The following is a 22,416-nucleotide window of genomic DNA, read 5'->3' as shown; positions in this document are numbered from 1 at the left end:
AAATCTTAATCCTGTACCTTCTGTTGGGGAGTGAGGCAGAACAGGCGTTTTGGTGCTAAATAGGAGCTGTTCGCAGTGTTGGTTTGCTGACAGATGTGCGTGTGGTTTCTGACGGGGCACTGAGTAGAGAACCTCTTGGGAGGATTGGTCTGCCCTCCAGGTACTACCTGTTGTATGGCTGAGGAGCAGTTCTTTCTGCTGAAAAGAAAGGTTGCTCTGCCTCGTCTTTCTGTGCCCTGTCTGTTGCAAGAGGAAGGCATTACTGTTGGTGAAGACATTTTGTAATCTTTGGGTTGTTTTTAAGGAACAGGGGCTCTGAGGGAGAAAATTGCTTCTGTAACCTCTCTCCAAAACTCAGTATTTTTATTTTATTTTTGTTCTGGTGAAGGGTGGGAGGCAGTGGGGAAGAAAATTACTGTTTCTCTTGAATAGTGCTTTACTTCCTCTGTAGTTCTTATGAGCTGCTGCTTGGAAAAATGGTTGTAACTTCCTAGAGGTGCTGTGCAGGACGGTGTGGTGGGCAGGGACACTCAGTGATGTTAACTTCAGTTTCATAGGGCTGGCAGAAGCAGGAAAAACTGTACAAATGCTGTCAGACTTGGAAAAACTTTACTCACCTTAAGTATTTGATCTTCAGATATCCTTAGAGAATGGCAGGAAGTGAAAACCTGATTTTGGAATATGGCTATATGGATTTCACCCAGTTTTCAAATAGGCCTGCCATTAAACATTACTGATTTCTTTCCCTCTAACCAGCATTGTCCAGTGCATGGAGGGCCTGCTGCGTATTGTTCTGCAATTAGTTCTAGATTCTTGTAAGGCTGTATCAAACCATACTCTCCAAAACAAAAGATAAATTTTATTATGTTGTTGGTACAAAAAAATTAATCAGCTAAGTGAAAATCACCAGACATAGCAATGAATGGAAATGAAAGAATTATTTCTGCCTTATAATTGTCTTAATTGATTTTAAAATGTGAATATAGCCCAATTTTTAGCATATAGATTAAGAGTGTGCCTACAGTCTCCTAACTGAGTTCTGTTCTGTAGGCATTTTTTAGATGAGAGTTGAGGTGTTGTGCAGGTCAACATCTGGAACTAAAATTCATCTACTAAGAAAGATCTTACTAAGTCTGTTAAGTAGTAGAATATTGTGATGCTTGAGTTGTTTAAGTGTATGGCTTAAGGGTGACTCATTTCCAGAAAATTCTGCTCATTAGTTTTCTCACAGTTTTTTGTATTAATTCAACCATACCTGTTCAAGCATTTGAACCAGATTTCAGGAATAAATTAAAACCTTGTAATGATGCAAAATAGAGATCATTTAGCCATGAATTCCTGTTTTCAGAGTAATTTGCTAGTTTAAAAAACCCAATAAACCAAAACACATATTTCAGAAGCTAAGAGAAGGCCTGGGTCTTGAGAATAGAAATCTTCCAGCAGTGCTAGTTCCTGATTCCTTTAATGAGCAGGAATATCTGGATGTTGATGTGAGATGTTTATTTTTATGCTCATTTACAGCAGGGTTTCCAGCCAGTGAGGCACAGTACTGGGCCAAACTGAATAAGCTCTGCCAAGACTCTGCTCTCTGTGTGTAGAACCAACTAACATTTTTGTTCTATAATAGTGTTTTGCCCTACCTGTGCTGGAGAACCCATGCTGTGTGCCCTGCGTGGACTTGGGGAGGTGCAGCTGGACAGATGAGCTGTTTCAGCTCCAGCTGCGGGAGAGCCTGGGGGCAGTGAAAAAAACAGATCTTAGGGAACTTTTGAAGCAGATCAGATCTGTCTGTCCTCCTTGCTTTGAGACCCTCTTGCAATGCAATCCAGAGTATCCAGAAGACACAGAGCAGATTCCTTTTTTGGTAAAAACTAGGTTAGAAGATGAGCTTCGGCCACATTGTTCTGTAAAAGCAGGCTAGAACTACTCTGAAGCAAGAGTGAAATGCTTTTAGTGGGGAGATCGAGCCTTCGGTGCTCACTGTTGCCTTCTACAAATGCACTGCCATGGATTGCTGGTACATGATACAGTAGAGAATTCCAGTGGAGGGAGAGGAACAGCAAAAACTGGGGAGTTGCTGACGGACTGCAACATTTTAGGATTTGTTCTCTCTGTAGGTTTGTAGTAAATGCTCACAGAATAAATAAAATCCCCCAAAATCAGTGTTTGCTTTTGCCATAGTGAAGATGAGAGAGTAAGACTGTATCTGTATTGCTTTACTACATTGAGGAAACTCAAAATGTGTTACGTAATGCCAGATTTTTGGTAGGATAGCCTTTTGGCAAGCCATTAAGATTTTGCTCTTAGTGCTTCTTAAACTTCTGAAAGGCCTTTTCAATACTACTATTGGGAAGAACAGCACAATTTGTGTCTCAAAAGTCCTGAGTAAAATTTGAGCTGCTTTTACTTTCTGGGTGTCTAAACCTGCCTTCTCCAGGCATTCTAAGAGAGTCCATATGAAGTGTTGCTGCAGCCTGTGGTAGGGGTTGGTACTAATGTTTGGGAGGGCTTTGCTGTGGTGTGCCAGTCACCCTGGAAATGTCATAATTTCATTACCTCAGCTTTGATAAAACAAACGAGCAGATAATTGGCTTTTAAAACCAGATTTCTCCCGATGACTTTACCTTCTCTGCGTTCACTGTAGAGCTAATGAGACTCTTATAAAAGGTTAATTGTTCAGCTTTGTGTCTTGGGCTGCAGTTTTATAACTGCATTAAGGTAGCAGTGCTCTAGCAGAGTAAGTCTTGTTTCTCACCCTCACTTGAACCAAATAGAGCACATGAGCAGTGTAGGGGACTGGTAGAAATTTGTTTTACCTAAGATTAATTTTTAACTTTTTTTTTTTCCTTCTGTCTTACTTTTAATGTGTATTAGTTTCTGGGTGGTACTTTGTAGCTGCTTGAGATGGTGCAGGATGTGACTGAGGGAAGAAGACTGATTCTTTCAGTGGTGGTCGTGGCTTCAGGTGTTGGTGAAACTGCTATATTGTTTATCCTTGACTTGTATCTTTGAAACATGTATGTGTGTATGTGTGTTTAATTGCTGAAGAATTTCATACCTTTTCTGGATCACCTCTGTTTCGGGAAAATACTGGTATAAATGTAGCCTAATTACTGTGAGGAAAACTATTGCAAGGACTGTTCTCATTTTGGAACAAAATATATGATTGCTAAAAAGTTATTCTGGTGCAGACTTGCTTCTTAACTAGAAAGTGTTTTCTGCAATGGGAATTTTTAGGCTGTTTTTCAAGAAGTTAATTGTGAGAGTTGAAGAAAAGATGGTTTTTTTACTCAGCAACTGGGATGGAGGAGTGCCCATCAAAGCATCTTCCTGTTGTTGGACTTGCTTTGAACCTATTTCAGTGAAGGCTTGTGTAGGTTAAATGTCAGCATCTAGAAAGGAAATGGAGAGCAAGAGGTGAATTAATTTAGTTGGATAATGTGCCAGTTGTTGCACAATGCTGATGTGTTTGCTGAACTTTGTGTACTTTTTGACTTACACCTGTGCTGCTGAATTGAGACTCATAATTATAAAGCTGTACTGAAACAGGTGGCCATAGACTGTGATGTGCTTAGTAGTTAAGTACATCTATTTGGAAGTTTTTTATTTCATCCTTTTTTTTTTAGTTTATTTAGGTCTGCATTAAATAAATTGTCCTGTTTTAGGGCATTGGGTATTCATAATGTGTTACAAAACTGCTGGAAATAGTAAATGTCACTATCCTGAGTCTTTTACAGTAACTTCAACAAAACAAGATGTTGAAAACAGTTCAAAACCCCCAAAGAGGAACACCTGTGAATGAAGGATAACATTAATACAAGTTTGCAGCCTCTTTTCTGAGAGAGGAGCTATTCTGCTTGGGACGTAGATCTTCCTTCTTGAACTATAAGAATAGAAAAATTGCTGTAGGAAATGGAAAAAAAGAGCTGCTGCATTTTGTATGTAGGAAAAAGTGTTGATATGAAATGGATAAAAGGTGTTCAGTGTACTGTCATTGTGATAGAAATCCATGCAAAGGGTGTGTGTGGCTTTTTGTCTGTTTGTTTTTAGTTGGTTGGTTATGTTTAATTTTTGTTGGTGTTTTTGTTGTTTTTATTGCTCCTCAGCCCTGGTTATTTGTTGTCCTCCTGCTCTCCAACCTTTTTTCCCTCTCAAGTGTTTTGGTTTGAGATAAAGTTTTCTTGAAGAGCACTGGGTTAACACAAAGAAAACCTTTAAAAAATCTGGCTAAAAGAGGCTGTTCCCTGCTAATGTTTGAAGATGCTGTGCCTCTAGGAAGTAGCATAGGCAGTTTGAGAGCCCTGGCTCTAGTCCTGCCTTTTTGTTTTGAGGGTGGATGGAGTGCAGAAATATTTTAAAAATACAGCTTACTAGGTGGCTCTTAAAAGGGAGACTATAACATAATGTTGATACTTAGTACTATTTGGTTAATTTTTTACTGTATTGCTGTTCTGAAGCAGGAGGCTTTTTTGCATACTCCTGTAGGGAGGTAGTAACTGGCACCCACTTTCACAACCTTGAGTAGAAGACCTGAGAAAGTTCTTCTGCAAAGGTTGACTGTGTTAGGAACTGTACTTCTCTGTACACTATACTGGATATCTCTATGTAGTAGCATAAATATGAAGGTTTCTCTGTAATTTTTTGGTGTATTTTTCATATACCTTGAGTCTGTCTTCAGAGATTTGTATTAATGCCCTGCCTTAAGATGGAAGTAGCGGAACTGAGGCTGTAAAGCTTATTTGGCTCTCTAAGGACGAACAGTGAGTCTGCAACTGAGATGTGACTCAAGTCAGCATAGACCATGCAGGCAGTGATTCCTCTGTTTTATCTGTAGTGGAGTAATGAGCACTTGGATCTCACAACAGCTGGGGGAGAGGAAGCAGTGTCTGCTGTTCCCACTCCTGGTCAAATTGTTCTGTGCTGCTTCTCACGCACTGGTGTGAGGTAGGTTTGGTTGGAGTGGGTTAATTGTGATGCCTGTCCTTGCCCACAGCTCATTGCAATCTCATGAACCTTACTCCAAAAGTATTTCACAGCATTTTGGTATTTGGTAATACAGAATAAAGTACAGGATGCTGGTAAAGGACAAGATAAAAGGACAGGATGAAACCACAGGATGCCACGCTCATTGCTACTGTGGTGGATAAGCATGGGTGTGAAAACTTGATATCTGTGAATATAAGCATTTTGTGCCCATATGTGTGTGTGCTTATCCTTTCCTTTTAACCTTTCATCACTGTGTCAGGAAGTGGGAGGAGAGTCAGTGAAATGCAGTTATGCATTTAAGAACTGTTATTACATATAAATTGAGATTTTTGAGGTACTGAGAGATTGAGTGTACCATGGTTGACTTAAACCATGTTAAGTTCAGAAAAACACATCTTATTAGGTGACTTTTAAAAGGCAGAATACAATGTAATGGTGATGCTTAACATTGTTTTAATAATTTTTTTTTACTATATTGCTGTTTTGAAGCAGTAGGGGTTTTTTGAGAAACATTTGAAGAAGGGGCAAACATCATGAGATGTCACTAGTGATGCCTAGCAATTATCACTAAAAATATTTTTCAAAACAAAGCATTTGGACAGTTATCCAAACTGCTCTGTTATTTGTGGGAGGAAAAAAAATGCCTGTAATTTCATGGAATTTTTTCAAGTATTGTAGTCTTCTTATGAGCACTGTATCTTCCTAGCAGTAGAATGAAATTAATAGCCCTTTGTTTTAGAAATTAGTTGAGTAGCTTCAAGACTGTCCAGAATGCTTAACTCTAAAGAGCTTTTTGTGTCAAGTTAAAGATCAAGCTATTACAAGAACTTTACCTTCCTTAAATGCAACATGAAAAAAATAAAGTAGTTTCTAGTTTCAAAACTTTGTTATTGAAAATTGCATAACCAGAGTACTGAAAGTTTTATTACACACCTTGTTCATTTAGTTCATTATTCTGCAAGAATATCTGGGCTACTCACAGAGATGACACTGAGCTACCAGGTTTTACAGGCTGTGTTTTAGAGAATTCAGGTGTGTGCTATTTCAGCTGATATATTCAAGAGTGAACTGTGATGATTCTGTTATGGTTTCATGAGCAGCTAAACCATTCTTGCAGGAGGAGCAGGAATTTTGAGAGAGGAGCAAGGTAAATGGCAAAGACTGGAACTATCAGCGATTCCATTAATGGATTTTTTTTGTGGTTTTTGTTTGTTTTGTGTGGGTTGGTTGTGGTGTTGGTTTTTTTTTAATTTGTTCTTCAAATTCATGCCTGTGAAGAGGGGTTCAGATCTGCAGTAGTTGAAATAAGTATAGACTAGGCTGCTGCTGCTGCATCCTTGTACCCTGCAGTGGTGCCTTCTGCCCCTGTGGGGTTTGTAGGCCTTTCCCTGAGTTATTAGCCAGGACCTGACACACGTGTCTCCATTTTCATGGTGAGGGGGGTCGTGCTGGCTAGAACATACCAAGACCTGGGAGAGGCCCAAAATAGGTACTTAATTTCTTTCCTGAGTGAAAAGTTTAGTGTCTTCACCAGTTTTTAAGTAAGTATGCAATTAAGAAGATTGAAGAGGTGTTTTCAGACCTTCACTTATTATTTCCCTTTTAAAGAAAATGCTTACAAGCATTTTGAATTCAGAAGATTCCTTTGTCTTGGTTTGCTGGATGAACTGTTTGAAACTGTGTGATTTGCTACCATTGAGGCTTCTACAAAGGCTTGCCAATAATGTTTCAAATACCCTTTTTTCTTTAGAAACAAAAGAAGGGATATATTGGGTCAGGTCAGGTGTCTTTTTTATGCGGTATTACAGAAGTGAATGCCTTAAGGAAGGAATAACAGGACAAGCAGAAATTGTGCTTCCTTTGTATAGTCTCCACGTGTCCAGTGGTTTTCAGTTTAGTGGCTCTCTTACGAGAGCATCTGTACCATCCTAGTGGCAAGGTGGTCCCCAGCTCTGCTGCCTGCACTGAAAATAATCCCCTTTTTTTTGCACTGTCTTCTGATGTTGCTTGACAATCCTTATTTGCTCTACTGGAAGAGGCAGTAAACACTAAGTGCTATCTGCCCTGGCTGTCACTTAGGTTTTTTTACAGCCTTCTATTTCCTCCTCTCACTTTGCTCTCTCCCAGCTGGAAGATTTGTAGCTTATATTTTGGATGTAAATCTCATATGTTTGGCCCTTGCTCACCTTAGTCAAATACTTTCTAGTTGCCCCTCTGTGAGAGGTGGGGACTAGGACAGTGCATCATACCTGAGGTATGTACAACCTCAAGCTTGCACATGCCTCAAGCTTATGTGGTGGAATAATATTTCCTTCCTTTCCACATAGGAATGCTTTAAACATTTGCTTTGATTTTTATAAGTAATAAGCATTCAGCTGAGGTTTACATAGAATGGTTTTTCACAACACCAAGATTGCCTTCCTGAGAGATAATGGTCAGCCTCAAGCTCATCATTGTATATAGAAAATTAGGGTAGTCCCCACTGCTCTTTACATTTTCATACCCTGAATTTCATATGCCACTCTGTAGTCTGCTTGCTTGATCTTTACAATTCTTCAGGATGCCCTTGTCCTTGTTACCCACAATAGGTTAATATCATAAAGAAGCCTTATTTTGCTGCTCACCCTTTTACTGAGGTTACTTATTAGTGAAATATGAGTGTTGTAATTTCAATTCCTACAGAGCTCCTGGTGATTTCCTTCTGCTGTGAGAATTGGCCATTCACTCTGTCTCCTAGTCAAGTATTTATTTTTTGCAAAAGTTAGGTGGTTGTCCTGAGAGACTTCTGAGAGGAACCTTTCAAAATCCTTTTGGGAACCACAGACTGTATCGGGAGGATCTCCTTGTCCATAGGTTTACTTCCTTTAGAGGACTTTATATTTACAAAAGCCTCACTGATGATAAATAGATGTATGGTACCTATCCCTGCATCCACTAGTTCTGTCCTTTATTATAGTTTCTTTGAGCTGTGCATCCGAACAATATTGAGTACAGGCATTTTTAGTGATTGGTGATATGCTAAGTGACTTCTGTCTGCATTTGTTTTGGATTGAATGAATTCTTGTTTCCTACCACACTGAACTGATAAAATCAAACTAATAATTAAGAGTGTAATTTTGCTGCCCAGCGTTGTTGATTCATCTAAAATTAAGCTTAACTCATGTCTGTTGTTCCATATTAAAATGGCAAGTTTTTTGATTCTTCTCAGATTCTGTTAAAGTTTTGCAATCCACCTGTAGGTCCAGCCCTACTATAAATTTGATAATTTAGGGGATGTAGCAATAAAATTTAGTATAGTTATTCCCACTGACAGTTTTGTCAGTGCAACTAAGGCAGTGTACTAATAGGAAGCACAAGATTTGGAGATGGCTTGGTTAGGAGCAGTGCAGTGTGGAACTGTGCCCTGACACCAGCAAGGCTGGCTGTAAACAAAAAGTTTGAGTAAGTAAACTCTGAAAAGAAGTTAACTTGCAAGATGTTGAATCATCTTAGGTTGCTGTTTATTACAAATAGTTAGGAACAAATGTTATCTTTTGGTCAGCACACACGTGTGGAACTGTGTAAATAAAAAGCTGGGTTACTTTTTGTCCTTTTTAAGCTTAATCTAGTTGGCAGCAAAACATGCTCTGGAAAAAGCAGCCTTGCTATTAAAGTCTTTCAGGGGACTTTTTGTAGTTTATGAGCTGCTTGGAGTTTTAATAGTTAACAATGTGTTACTCAAAACACATTCTATTTTTGCATTATTTCTATGAATATTTGCTAGACAGAAAAAATATCAAATACCTTTGGAAAAAACTAGGATCAGATTATTCAGCTGCAAATGTTGTAGTGAAGAGGCTGACTTGGACATGACCTCTTTGCAGCTAAACTCAAGGTAATGATGACAATTCTTACAATAATAGACATTAAAGTTAGAAAGCATCTATTGGATCATTTAATTCTTCACTGCTATGCCCAGTATCCTGAAACACACTTTCCTTTTTTTACAATGTTTTAAAGTAATCTTCACAGAAACACTAGTAGTCTTTTGAAGGCTTCTGGGTTTAAGCAGCTGCATTTTAGAACACTTTACAATCAATTTAATTTGCTTCATACCTCTTTAATTTGGGGCTCTACAGTAGAAGTCAATCCTATTATAATAAGGTTTGAAATTACTTAGTTCTTTGGAGGAGTTGCTGGCTTTGGAGTTCACTGTGAGTTTAAACCCTGCCTCTTAGTTACTGGCAAGGGCTGGTTACTGCTTTAAAACATCATTATCAGTGTTTGTTAGTGGCTTTTTTGAAAGCAAGAGTAGGGTTTTTTCCTAATCATGTAATTTTTATAATGTTCTCAGTAACCATACTATATCCTTATTTTATAATAATTATCAAGGAGCATGTCAATAGCCTTAAGCAACAATGGCCCAGTAAGGCACTGGGGTAGCCTTTTCATACTTGTGTTCATGAGCTGTTATCTGAGAAATGATTCAGTGCTTAGAAAAGTAAATTTGTTCAGAGGGCCTCATTTCAAGACCTCAGTAAATAAATTGTTTGTACAATTTTTTAATTTCTGTGATTGTTGAAGCACGAAAAAGTCCCACACTTCAGATTTTATATATATGCATATATAAGGCTTTTGAAAGTAAACAGGAACCTGTTTAGTGCACAGTTTAGAGGATTAAAACTGTAAAACCTCAAATAAAAATGAACAACCCCAGAAACTCCAGAGCGGTGTTTCAGCTGAGCCTTTTGCCCTCAGTTTTACCAGAAGAAATTCAGTGTTTAGAGCTGTGGTGCCCTTGGGTTGTAGCCTTTACTCATTACTTGCATTTCTTGATGCTTTCCACAGGTACAAGTTTTCCATTGGGTGCAGAAAGAGGATGACATGCTACAAATAAGTTTTGTGAAAGTCTGTTTTAAAGTGATCTTGGCATTTCTTAGGGCTGCAGAACTGTGTCACTCTGTATACCTTGCTGAAAGAAGTCATTTTCTTTCAAACCAAGCAGCATTCTCCTTTGGATGAGTTGTCTACCTCTGGTGGGCAGAATGTTTCATGTGCATTCCTTCCTATTTCTTTTTCTGACAGAGTCCACAGGAGTTGTATTTCAGAGTTTCTGCCTTTGCTTTTCCTGGTAGCCTGAAGGTAGAAAGGATGCAGGAGGTTAAGTTGTACTGCTCTTCTTTCCTGCTGTTTGATGTAGAATGATGGAAAACCAGTGGCTTCCATGTATTCTGGATGTTAGTTTTTTGGGTAGCTTTTGGTTGTTCTACAAATTGACTATGATATTTTTAAACTTACATGCTTTAGATACAAGTATTCATAGAATCATAGACTTGATTGGGTTGGAAAAGACCTCCGAGATCATCAAGTCCAACCCTTGGTCCAACTCCAGTCCATTTACCAGATCATGACACTCAGTGCCACGTCCAATCTCAGTTTAAAAACCTCCAGGGATGGTGAATCCACCACCTCTCTGGGCAGCCCATTCCAATGCCTGATTACTCTCTCTGGAAAGAATTTTTTTCTGATCTCCAACTTCAATTTCCCCTGGCAGAGCTTGAGCCCGTGCCCCCTTGTCCTACTGCTGAGTGCCTGGGAGAAGAGACCAACCCCCAGCTGGCTAGAACTTCCCTTCAGGTAGTTGTAGGCAGTGATGAGGTCACCTCTGAGCCTCCTCTTCTCCAGGCTAAACAACCCCAGCTCCCTCAGCCTCTCCCCATAGGGCTTGTGCTCCAGTCCCTTCACCAGCCTTGTTGCTCTTCTCTGGACCCGCTCCAGCCCCTCAGTATCTTTCCTGAACTGAGGGGCCCAGAACTGAACACAATACTATTGATGCCAATAGCCTTATTTATGGTATTTTTTTCCTTGACACTGACCTGTGTTTGTTGCAGCTGAAACAAGAGTCTGGAGATCAAAACTTTTCTGTGTGATTCCAGGTACCTCTTTCTGTTTTCTGTCTTCTAGAATTGCCCATTTCCAGTAAATGTGTAATTCTTGTTTCTTTCCTCAGTAGGATAAGAATCTCCCTTAGATTTTCTTATGGAGCATTTATTGGAACCTCTAGAGCCTGAAACAAAAAGGTTAGGTCTAGATAGGGATAATATGTGAGGCATTCCTAAGGGTTAAGTGTATCCTCCTGTTTCTTTGGAAACAAATATATAAGATGGTTGAACTTCAAAACTAAACTTAAAAAGTCAGGCATGGCTCAGTTGTAGACACAATCTATGGAAACAGCAATCCAGCCTGTGAACAGCTTCCTCCTGTGTTTGTGTGTACTGTGTTCTTCACCCATTGTGTGTTTGCTAAATGAACAGAGGTTGAGACAGGTATGAGAAAAATTGTTGCCCCATGAGAATGACCAAACTGTAGAGCAGCTTGCTCAGAGGCACAGTGAGCTCTGTCCTTGAAGCTACTCCAAGGCTACAGCCAGACCTTGAGCAGCTGCTTTGTTGACCCACCTCTGAGCAGCAGAGTTGGATTAAGTCATCTCCAGAGATCGCCTCCAACTTGAAGTGTTCAGTTCTTCTGTTTTTACCCAAGAACTGTGTGGTCTAGGTTGCCCATCCAGAAAAAGCAGACACCTCTGGCTTACAGACCTGGATATTCCAGAGACATATGTAAACACTGATCAAGAGGAGTCAAGTTATTTACTTAAACTTTCTCTAGTGATACCGGCATTGTTAACCTGGCATACAAAGGAAGTGACTGCAATATCAAGGGAAGACCAACCTGTGTCATCTACCTAAACTCCTGTAAGGCCTCTGTGATGGTCTTACATAGAATCATAGAATTGACTGGATTGGAAAAGACCTCTGAGCTCATCAAGTCCAACCCTTGGTCCAACTCCAGTCCATTTACCAGATCATGGCACTCAGTGCCATGGCCAATCTCAGTTTAAAAACCTCCAGGGAAGGTGAATCCACCACCTCTCTGGGCAGCTCATTCCAATGCCTAATCCAATGATTACTCTCTCTGGAAAGAATATTTTTCTGATCTCCAACTGAAATTTCCCCTAGCAGAACTTGAGCCCGTGCCCCCTTGTCCTATTGCTGAGTGCCTGGGAGAAGAGACCAACCCCCAGCTGGCTATAACTTCCCTTCAGGTAGTTGTAGACAGTGATGAGGTCACCTCTGAGCCTCCTCTTCTCCAGGCTAAACAACCCCAGCTCCCTCAGCCTCTCCCCACAGGGCTTGTGCTCCAGTCCCTTCACCAGCCTTGTTGCTCTTCTCTGGACCCGCTCCAGCACCTCAATGTCCTTTCTGAACTGAGGGGCCCAGAACTGACATCCTTATCTTCTGATTGGACTGATAGAAATTAAAGGGTGGATTATTCAGTGGATAAGGAATTGGCTGGATGGATGTAGCCAGAGCTTTGTGGTCAGTGACTATATCCAGGTGGAGGCTGGTGCTGAATGACGTCCCTTGGGGCTCTGTCTCTTTAGTAGCTCTATCAATGATAGAAAGATTGGGTGCACCCTCATCAAGTTTACAGATGACATGAAGCTGAGTAATGCAGGTGACACTCCTGAAGAATGGGATGTCATCCTGGAGGACCTGGACAAACTTGAGAAGTGGGCCCGAGAGATGCTGCACCTGTGTCAGGGCAACCCCAGATGGGAGTACAGACTGGGATTCATTAAGAGCAGCCTTGCAGAGAAAGACTTGGGAATTCTCATGTGTGAAAAGCTGGATATGGGCCAGCAGTGCGTGCTGGCAGCCTAGGGAGGCAGCTGTATCCTGGGCTGCATCAAAAGAAGTGAGGCCAGCAGATCAAGGTGGGTGGTTCTGCCCCGCAGCTCTGCTCTCATGAAACCTGTGTCCAGCTCTGGGGTTCTCAGCACAAGAAAGACATGGAGCTGTTGGAAGAAGTCCAGAGAAGGGCCACGAAGATAACTGGAGGGCTGGAGCACCTCTCCTGTGAAGACAGTGTGAGAGAACTGGAGTTGTTCATCCCAGAAAAGGGAAGGCTCTAGATAGACTTTATTGTGGCTTTTCAGTACTTAAAAGGGGATTATAAAAAAGAGGAAGAGTTGACTTTTTACACATTATACAACAGGGTGTGTGTGTGCTTTTAAAACAAGGAGAGATTTAGATTAGATGTTAGGAAGAAATTCTTCACTGTGAGGGTGGCAAGGCACAGAAAGAGGTTGCCCAGGGAAGCTGCACATGCCATGTCCCTGACACTGTTCAAGGGCAGATTGTACAGGGCTTTGAGCAGCCTGGTCTGTGGTGAGTGACATTCCCTGCCCCTGACAGGAGAATTTGGATTGGATGAGGTCTTTTCCAACCCAAACCATTCTCTGGTGCTTGCTGAATAAATTGAAGAGATGGCACTCAGATTTGGTTTGTTTGCATCAGTCCTACTTGAATTTCTTGAGAACTTGAAAAGTATTGAGATGTAGTTTTTGCTGTATATTCACATCGATTTGTTAAGATATTACAAACAGGCGCTTGTGAGTAAGAATTGTATTGGTAAAAATCTGCTTGTGAATCTCAGGAACTTTGGATGCATCCAGAACAATTTGGAGGGAAATAAAGCAAACATGGGATGCTTCCCCACATTATTTACAGAATTGAACTGGCAGTCTATGTCCTCATCTGAGAGGGCTGCTTTAGCAATATCTTGATGTAAGGATTATTGTTAGGGAATTTAACTCAAAAAGCCCACAGATGCTTTATGGCTCTGCTTTTCAAGGCTGTCTAATACCTATTTTAAAAACTGTATGAGAGATTCACTATTGTTAAGGGTTTTGCCCATTGAATGAGAAGTCACTTTGACTAAAGAGAAAGCATTTCCCCGTCCTCAGCCACCCTCCCTCCCCACAGCTTGTTCTCCTGTAAAGGAGGATCATCAGAAGATACTGTCTAAAGTGCTCTTATGCTGTAATGGGGGTCAGTGATCTGGACCAACAAGAGAACTCTTGTCTGCTTTTCACTCTGAACCTCTTTCCCCGACAGAACAAGGATTCCAGAGCTAAAATCCAAAGAAAGCATAATCCATATTTTACTGCAAAGATTTACCTTGAGTGGTATGTAATGTATTTACTCCTGTGTGGTCAGGGTCTGCAGGATATTGCCAGTTCTGTGACATGGCAAATCCACTTGTGTGAAAAGGAAGCTCCTTGGGAGGCAAAGCAAAAGAGACCTCATTTATCTACAACTTTCTCACTAGGAATATGTTGCTGCTTTTGTTAAGCATAGGAACTACCTGATATTCTGGCCTTTTCTAGCCTTTTCTTTATTTCTGTCTTTTTCTTTTATAATTTTTTTCTTTTTTAATTTTCTTTTTTTTTTAAAAAAAGTCCTGTTTTTAAATTTTCCTCTCTTCTTCTTTCCTTTTTTTTTTTTTTTTAAATTTTGCCAGCAATCTGTGTCTTCCTAACAAGATAAGTATTTTTGGTGCAATCACATACATTGTCTGTAAATAAACAGGAAGCCTGTTTTTCCCGGATACAGTAGGAATTTCTTACTCAGTATGGTATTTTGCCAGTGGCATTCTGCCTAAACTGGGAATGATGCTGTCTGTACTTCTTCTTTTGCCTGAGTAGCTGCCTGTTTTTGAATTCCACAAGTTAATATGTGTTAATGATGGCATGTGACAGAGGGAGTGCCTCAGGATAGCTCTGAATAATTTGAGTAGTCTGGACTTCAGCCTCAATATGAGTAGGATTTAAATATTTCTTTATGTTCTTAACAGGTAACTATAAACAAGCATTTGTCTTTTTTCTGCCCTTTTTCCTTTTGGGATAGTCAAGTGAGACCATTGCCAACTCAAGATCAAAAAGAGATTAATAAACTGCTTTTGCTTCCATACTTTCATATTGTTTAATCAACTGTAATTAGATTTGATTCAGAATTGTTCAGATGCGTGTGTAAAAAGTGCAATGGCTGCTTAGCATCATGTCTTAATTTGGTATTTGGCTGAAGAGGTGCCCCCTGTGCAGCAAAGCTATTCCAGGACTCCCTTTGCCAGGGAGTCATTACTTGACTTAGGTGTGTGCTGTTTACATACTCACAGGGCTTAAATTTTGCTCACACCACTTGCCTCAGGTTGGTCTTTTTGTTTTTCTTTTGGTGCTGTTGTCAGACTGGTCCCAGAACGTGTCTTCTGCAGCTGTTACTGGAAAGCTGTTCTGAAACCTCATTTCTCTGATTATTCTAAACCATAATTAGGGGTCAGGTTTTATTTGACTTTATGCCAACTCTTCAGTTTATCTTGCACAACTGTTTTTGTTTCTCCAACGTGCCTTTCTCTAAGGCGCTTTATAAAGATTTTTGGCTTAGTAATGTAAAGGGTACTGGTGGTTCTTGCAGGGAGGATGCAGAGTGGGGAAAGGAGAGGGTCATCAGGTTGTTGCAGGCCTGGACATTGGCAGGTTTGAGAACTGGGACGTGACATAGATTTTTATATAGACAAGGCACAGCAGCTTGTTAAAACATTCCTGCAAAACATGAAAAGGAGTCATATCCTGTTAGGCTTAATTTTACATGATTAAGTAAACAAAGTTCTGTTAGTCACCTTCTGTTTCTTCCAAGAGCACTGGGACTGCATTTTCACATTTGTGTTAGGTATTTCTGCAAGCAGTGTGGTCAGGTTGGTCAGGGTGGAGACCAAACTGTGCTGCCTCTTGGTTGTGCTGCAGAAATGTCTGTGGGGCTGTGGACCATCCTGAACTCCCGAATGGTTGATTTCACCTTGCTCTGGCACTAAATGACTGAGTTCATCAACAATATTTGAAATAAGTGGTTTAGGCTTCATGTAAGCACATGTGTCTTCTGTGAGGCTTGTGATGCCTGAGTTAGTCAAGTATAACTGGTAACATTTTTCATAAAAGCATCCCACTGGGGCTCACAGTTGTCCAGTGACTATTTAAAACCTGCAGAACACTTTCTTCCTTGTTTCTGTAGCAGAGCTTTTTAGTCCTCATAACTTAATTGTCAGTCTAATCTTCAATGGCATCGGGTTGCTTTGTTTTTTCTGAAATGCCAGTACTATGTTTAGTTCTATGTCTCTTCAGTTTTGCTTTAAAAATTGTAATTTGATTCTAAGTAACAATTAGCTCACTTCTAGTTGCGCTGGATCCAGTTCTGAACCAAGAGAGATCCTCCACAATTGTTGCCTTAAAATAAAAAAACAAAGTCGGAAAGAGAAAATGTCAAATTCATTTGCATTCTATCAGTAGGGTGTCAGTGTTGCATTTTCACTCTGTTTTCATTGTCTGCTGAATTTTTCCTTTACAGTGCTTTCTAAAGCCTTACATGAATAAAGGGTAAGTGGGCAATTGCTTAGCCAAATTTTAGTCATATCCTTTTTGTTTGGAAATTTTCATGTTCAGTATGTATTTTAGGTATTTGAATGATCTTTGCAGATCAGGAGATCTGCAAAGTATTTGTATGGTTTGTCTGTTGCACAGAACAGTGAGATAAGTGGAAGCATATTTTGAAGCACTGCAAGAGTTGGATCAGATGCAAAGGTTTGAATTATCCTCTGTTATCTCTCTCTCTCCCCCTTTGGGGGTGATAGGACTACCGGTGTAATCTCAGGATTTGCATCAAGTTGTTTAATGTCATGTTGAGTTTTGGGGAAGCTATTCTTTATGGAATGAAGTAGTTCAGAATAAGCTGATACACTTCTTTTCTGATTCTGGTACCTTGTCTCTGCAAGCGTTAATTTTTATCTGCCTTACTAGTTTGTGGGTGGCCACGTGTCATCTGTGTTCCCACTCTCTATTTCTGCCAAATCAGCCAGAGTTTGAAATAACATCCAATGCGCTCATCTGATCTTCTTTAAGTCTGAACTCATGGTTGATGTGGTGCTCAGTGTTGGCCTTTATGGTCTTGTTTCTCTGGCCTTAAATAGTTTGGTGGCTGCAAACTGAAGTTCTGCATTTTTCATCTGAATTACGTGCTTGCTTAGAAATTCAAGTAGATCACTGAATGTTGAATCCCACCTCCCAATACCTTCAGAATAACTAAACAGAGGTTGTCACTGCCATCCATAATAAACTTTTAGAAATTAGCCAAAGAAAAATGTTTCTCTGTATCATAACTATTATTTTAGTTAAGGTGGTTTTAAGGACAGGTTGGGCCTTTGAGTAACCTGGTCTAGTGCAAGGTGTCCCTGCCTATGACAGAGGGGTTGGACAAAATTGTCGTTAAGGTCCCTTTCAACACAAAACATTCTGTGATTCCATGAAAGCATCACTTGGCCGAAAGGCCAAAGTTGAGATTTAAGACTTAGTAGGATGTGAGTAACATGTGCTTTGATTCAAACTTGTTAATATAGTTCTTGTATTTAGATAATTCACAATTGTCTTTCTAAATTTTGTTCACCACCAATATCTAAATATATTCAGGCAGGATGAATATTTTCCTCTTAATTCTTTTTTCTTTAGTCTGCAAAGGACCAAGTGATCTTGTTCTTTTGCAAACAAGGTAATTAATGGTGACCACCTCACTTCAGAAGTGTTGCAGGTCAGACTCCATAGTTCATGGATAGACAAGTTACTTCAACAAGACTAAAGTCACTTTAGAACATGTATTTTCAGTGCTCATAGAAATTCTATACAAGCTATTTGTGTTCCACTGTCCTTTTCCTAGCATAAATGATTTTCTTGACCAAGGCTAAGCTGGCCTTGATTAGCTGTGAAATACAATTATAACTTTTTACAGAGGGAGCTTCCATGCCTTGTCACTGTGAGTTTGACAGTATAAATACCATTTCCTCCCATCTCCATCCTGTCCTAAAAGGACCAGGGTAGGAAATCTTGTTGGCTGCTTTGTCATTAATGCAGAAACTCCCTTGCCAGGGGCAGTTATTGAACCACTTGTCTTATAAGTAACTTTTACATTAATCTTCCTTACTTTTGCTTTCAATGCAAAAACCCAAATGAAGGCAACTTATAAAAGCAGATGTCACAAAGAGCAGGCAAATGCGTCATATTTTGAAGGAAGGAGCTGTTGCTCTCACTGCACTCTAGTTGTATACAAACAGCAGTTTGGATGTGGGTTAGGTTCTGTTTGTTTTCCCTACGTGCAGTAGCTGACACACTGAAATGGGAAGTTTGTTGGAGTTGGGTACTGTGCTGGTTTAAAGGTAAACTGTCAGGAGAAATGAACCCACCACAAGAGAGATTATAAATCAGAGTTACAATTCAATAAAAAATATTACAATAAATGCAATGACACAAAGAGAAATTGCTTTTAACCCACAAAACCCAGTAGTATAACCCAGCACCCTGGGGCACAAACACAAAGGGGTTTGTTAGCCCCTGTGCTGAGCCCCACAAGGTTTCCCTGAGTCCAAAGCAAAAGGAGGTAAAAAACCTGTTGGTGCAGATGATGGTTGCAGTTTGGTGAAGAGTGGTGGTCGCAGCCTGGTTGAGAGTGGTGGCCTCTTCCTGTCAGGGTTCTGGTCCTCCCCTGGGTCCGAGGAGTGGTTTCCGAGGTCTTCAAACCCCCAGATTATGTATCCCCAGGTTCAGGTGGGAGCACCCAGTCCCTCCCCCAGGGCAGGGAGTCACACAATGGGTCATTTGACTCTGTGAGTCATGGGGTATTTGAAATCATTGATGGCCCATTAGCAGATATGACACCTCCGGCTGGGTGTGGAGGTGCTAACAACTTCCCGAGGGGAGTTATCACAGCTCTTATCTCACAGATGTCTTTCACACCCAGCTCCCACCCTGAGGGGTCAGGTGTGCCCTGGGCAGCTGCTGCAAATGGTCCATTGTTAACAGTTCATGGGAAATGAATAGAGGGTGTAGAATACACAGCTTTGGTCATACCCACACTGTGATAAACTGGTCCCACCTGTTGAACCAGGACAGGTATAAAATGGCAGAAGCAAAGTTTACAGGTGCATGTTAGACAGGCAAAGGCTGGGCACACAGGTGATGTTGCCATGTGACATGTGGCAAATAGAATGGATTCCTTTTGGGTAGCAGAGATTGATTCAACCAACTTCTTAACGTTTGTGGGTGTGCAGTGTCACTTAAGTGGGTAAAAAACATTCTTTCCTCCAGTAATGCTGGGCCTTTAGTTAGTCCTCCAAAAGACCTTGTTCTGCCTACTCCAGGGTGAGGTGAACATGCTTGTTCTGTGTTTTGTCATCTTGGTTAATCACAACCTCTCTCTTTATTTTTGTAGAGCAAATTCGATTAAAGAATATAAGAAACATATATGGAAGATGCTTGTGGTACCGTCTACGACTGTTGAAACCACAACAAAACATAATTCCTACAGTAAAGTACGTATGTTTCATTTGCATGACTTTTCATTAAAGCAATTCCTACTTCGTTTTATAAAAATATGTATTTCTTGTAATTAAAGCAGCTGGAATTAGTTACATAGTAATGGCTTTTGCATCACTGAAGAGACATTGTAATCAGCTATATTTGAATAATTAATAGTTAATAATTGTATCTAGTAGGGCTTGAAAGAAAGATGGATGCTCTTTGTCCTGCATAAAATATCTTCTAAATGAAACTAGTGAACCTCAGCAGTAAAAAAAAATAGGTAAAGAATGCATTTATTTGTTCAGAAAATTATTCACCCTCACTGAGATTAGTAGTGCTAGTGATGTCTTTTGATTTAAATATTTAGTATATGAACATTTATATTCAAGTATACAAGGGTAATAATTTTGTATGTTTGAAGTCAACGGCTTTATATCCATTAGTTCATTATTACTCCCACTCTCAAAATATTTTGCTGTCTGTTATACATCTGTTTCAGCTTTTTACATTTTTTTTTTAACACTGACTTTGTCTAGGATCAAGTTAAAGTCATCCTTTAAAAACAGGAAATACTATTGTATACCTGCTGAGAACAGACAGTTAAAGACTGGAAAGAGTCTTTATGATAGTGGCTTGCCTTGTTAAAACTAGGAGAACAGAAATTAATTAGAAATCAGAGCAGCTCTCATCTGTGTTGATGGTGGTATTATAACTGAAACACTGACACCTGCTTTAATGTTTTATACTATTTTAATATTATTTCTTGAAGACTGATCTCAAATGGCTTCTAATGTTTTTTGTAGAATGATGCTGGAGCTAGTGAGTTTGTGTATTTAAAAAATTCTTCCTTCCAAACAGGAAAATAGTCCTCCTTGCTGGCTGGGCATTGTTTTTGTTTCTTGCATACAAAGTTTCCAAAACTGACCGGGAGTATCAAGAATACAACCCCCATGAGGTGTTACATTTGGATCCTGTAAGTAGTAGCATCTTTCACTAGTCTGTACTGCTGTCACTGTATATTCTGTATCTAGGTCTCAAATTTGAGACCTGTCTTTTCAAACAAAGTTAACTTTAGTGAATGTATCAAGTGTTTTTCTTATTTTTTAGCATGGGAAAGTTGCTGCTGCGTATTCTGAAATCAGTTGTTTCATATTTTTTGCCTATGTCTGTACTAATTTGTAACTGTATCTAGCTCCTTCAGAATTCTAGTAACTTAATATGGTGAGATGGGTTCTTTTCATCTATCTTGAGTCTTAGTCTCATGTTGTTTTCCTCTCTCAGTACAAGAAAATGAAACAAAACAAAAATGCCGCTTTATATGCCCTGTGAAAAATCTTCTCAATAGCTATTTTTAGGGGTGCTGAAGAAACTGTATAAATAAGAATGTGAATTCCTTTGATTTACAGCTGTTGTACAGCAATATTTCTCTTGTGAATGAGAGGTTTCACTGAAGGGTGTTTGTGATGCACATTTTGATGTAGTAAAGGTTGCCTTGAATCTCATTTGTATCTGCGAATACAAACCACGAATTCTAAACAATGATACCAGTCACTGTTTATTAAGCTGAATTAAAAAAAAGACATAATGCTTATCTGGAAAACAGATTCAGGGCTTTATTTATGTTGAAGGACTGACTCCAAATGTAGATAAAAAGTTACATATCCCAAGGAGACAAATAGATCTTCTGAACAGCTCTTAAACTCTTGTTTAATCTTGTCAAACTCTTCATCTTAACCACAATACCTCAAGCAAATTCTTTGCTTATGTTAATTATTTCCTGATCCAAAGCTCCTCTTTTGAATAACAGTAGAGTCATATTTTCAGTTCTGAAGTCTGGGGTATGTTTCACTCTTAAGTCAAAGTACGTACTCTGTGGATACAGTTCAGGACAAGAATATGAATGAACTTTGCATGTACCTGTCTTGATTAAACTTGATGCATATTTTTAGTGTGACAAATCTTAATATGTATATGAACATTAACAAATAGATCTCTTACCATTAGTGATGTGGCTGGTCAGCATAGAAAAGCAGCACCTTATGCTACGAAAGCCATTATAAGAGATAAGTACTCTGTAGCCTATTTCAAGCTAGACAGGTGGAACACCTGTGTGTCATGTCTAGAGGCAAATGATTTAAATTCACCCCCTGCTCAGTTCCTCCATGACTGACTGATGCTGACTTCAGTTCTCTCACTGGCACACAGAAGGAAAAAGATAAATTTTTACTATTGAATGGTGTCTGTTGCACCCACGCAGTTTAAATGTTCTTGTATCTGGGTTAATTTTGATTAAACAAACCAGGCTAGGCATTAGGTCATCAGAGGATTTTCCTTTGTCATCTTTGGCAGATTTCTGTGAGTGACAACCCAGAGGGGGGGGAAAATGTATATATGTAGTGAATTATAACTTCATGTTTATTAATGAAAACCTGTACACATGTGCAAACCAAGTGCAACTTACCCACAGAAAGGAAACAATACTGAAATGTCTCAAGAGCAGAGAGATTGAGGATATTGTCATAAGGATAAGCTGAATTAAAGACAGAGATGTTAAAAGGGAGATGAAGAGATGAGTGTGGTGATAGATAGTTGAAGTAGGGCTCAAAATAAGAGTCTCACATCCCAGAGTGTGTTTTATGTATTTCTTGCTATTGGGTGATGTCTGTTAAATCCCCTTGAAAAACTTTTAGTTCAGATTACATGAAAATTAACAGCTTTCTTCTGTTACCATGCAAATAGAACCTTAAGTGATACAAATGTTGAAGTGTTGTTAGGTAACTGAAATGTTATTGTTGTTTAAAAAAACCCACAAACCAAAACTGCATCAAAGCAAAAAAACCCACATCCCAAACTTAAAACAATAAAAAGGTTACAGATTCAAGCACTTTGAATTTTGGTACACACTCTTGTCAAGATTAGTTTTCTATTTTATGCTAGTGTATCAGTTTATAACAAGTTTTTTTTCTCCAGAGTAGAACCACAACATGGACAAAGTCCAGATAATGTCCATACATCTTATTTTATATGTAATAAGCACTTGGTTTGGAACACAGTATAGCTCTTTTTGAAACACCTCACTGAAATTCAGAAATATGTAAGCCGCTCAATTATTATTACTGAATTATTTAATAAGTATCCATGCTGCAATATTAGAGATGGGATCCAAGGCATTAAGATGAAAGATTATAATTTTAATTCTGTAAGTAAGACAATTG

At 39.5% G+C, this 22,416-nt stretch overlaps 1 protein-coding gene across 1 annotated transcript in view; it reads left to right on the top strand.

The window, feature by feature from the left end:
• Positions 1 to 22,416, top strand: part of SEC63 (SEC63 homolog, protein translocation regulator) — a 63,380-nt gene that overhangs the window by 1,169 nt on the left and 39,795 nt on the right. Inside the window, exons 2-3 of the mRNA XM_071548856.1 lie at positions 19,113 to 19,212; positions 20,060 to 20,174. Coding sequence (XP_071404957.1) covers positions 19,113 to 19,212; positions 20,060 to 20,174 — 215 coding nt within the window. The remainder of the gene's footprint in view (positions 1 to 19,112; positions 19,213 to 20,059; positions 20,175 to 22,416) is intronic.

Source organism: Pithys albifrons, chromosome 2 (assembly GCF_047495875.1).
Source record: "Pithys albifrons albifrons isolate INPA30051 chromosome 2, PitAlb_v1, whole genome shotgun sequence".
NCBI classification, from domain to species: Eukaryota; Metazoa; Chordata; class Aves; order Passeriformes; family Thamnophilidae; genus Pithys; species Pithys albifrons.
This window is presented reverse-complemented; position numbering and strand designations above follow the sequence as displayed.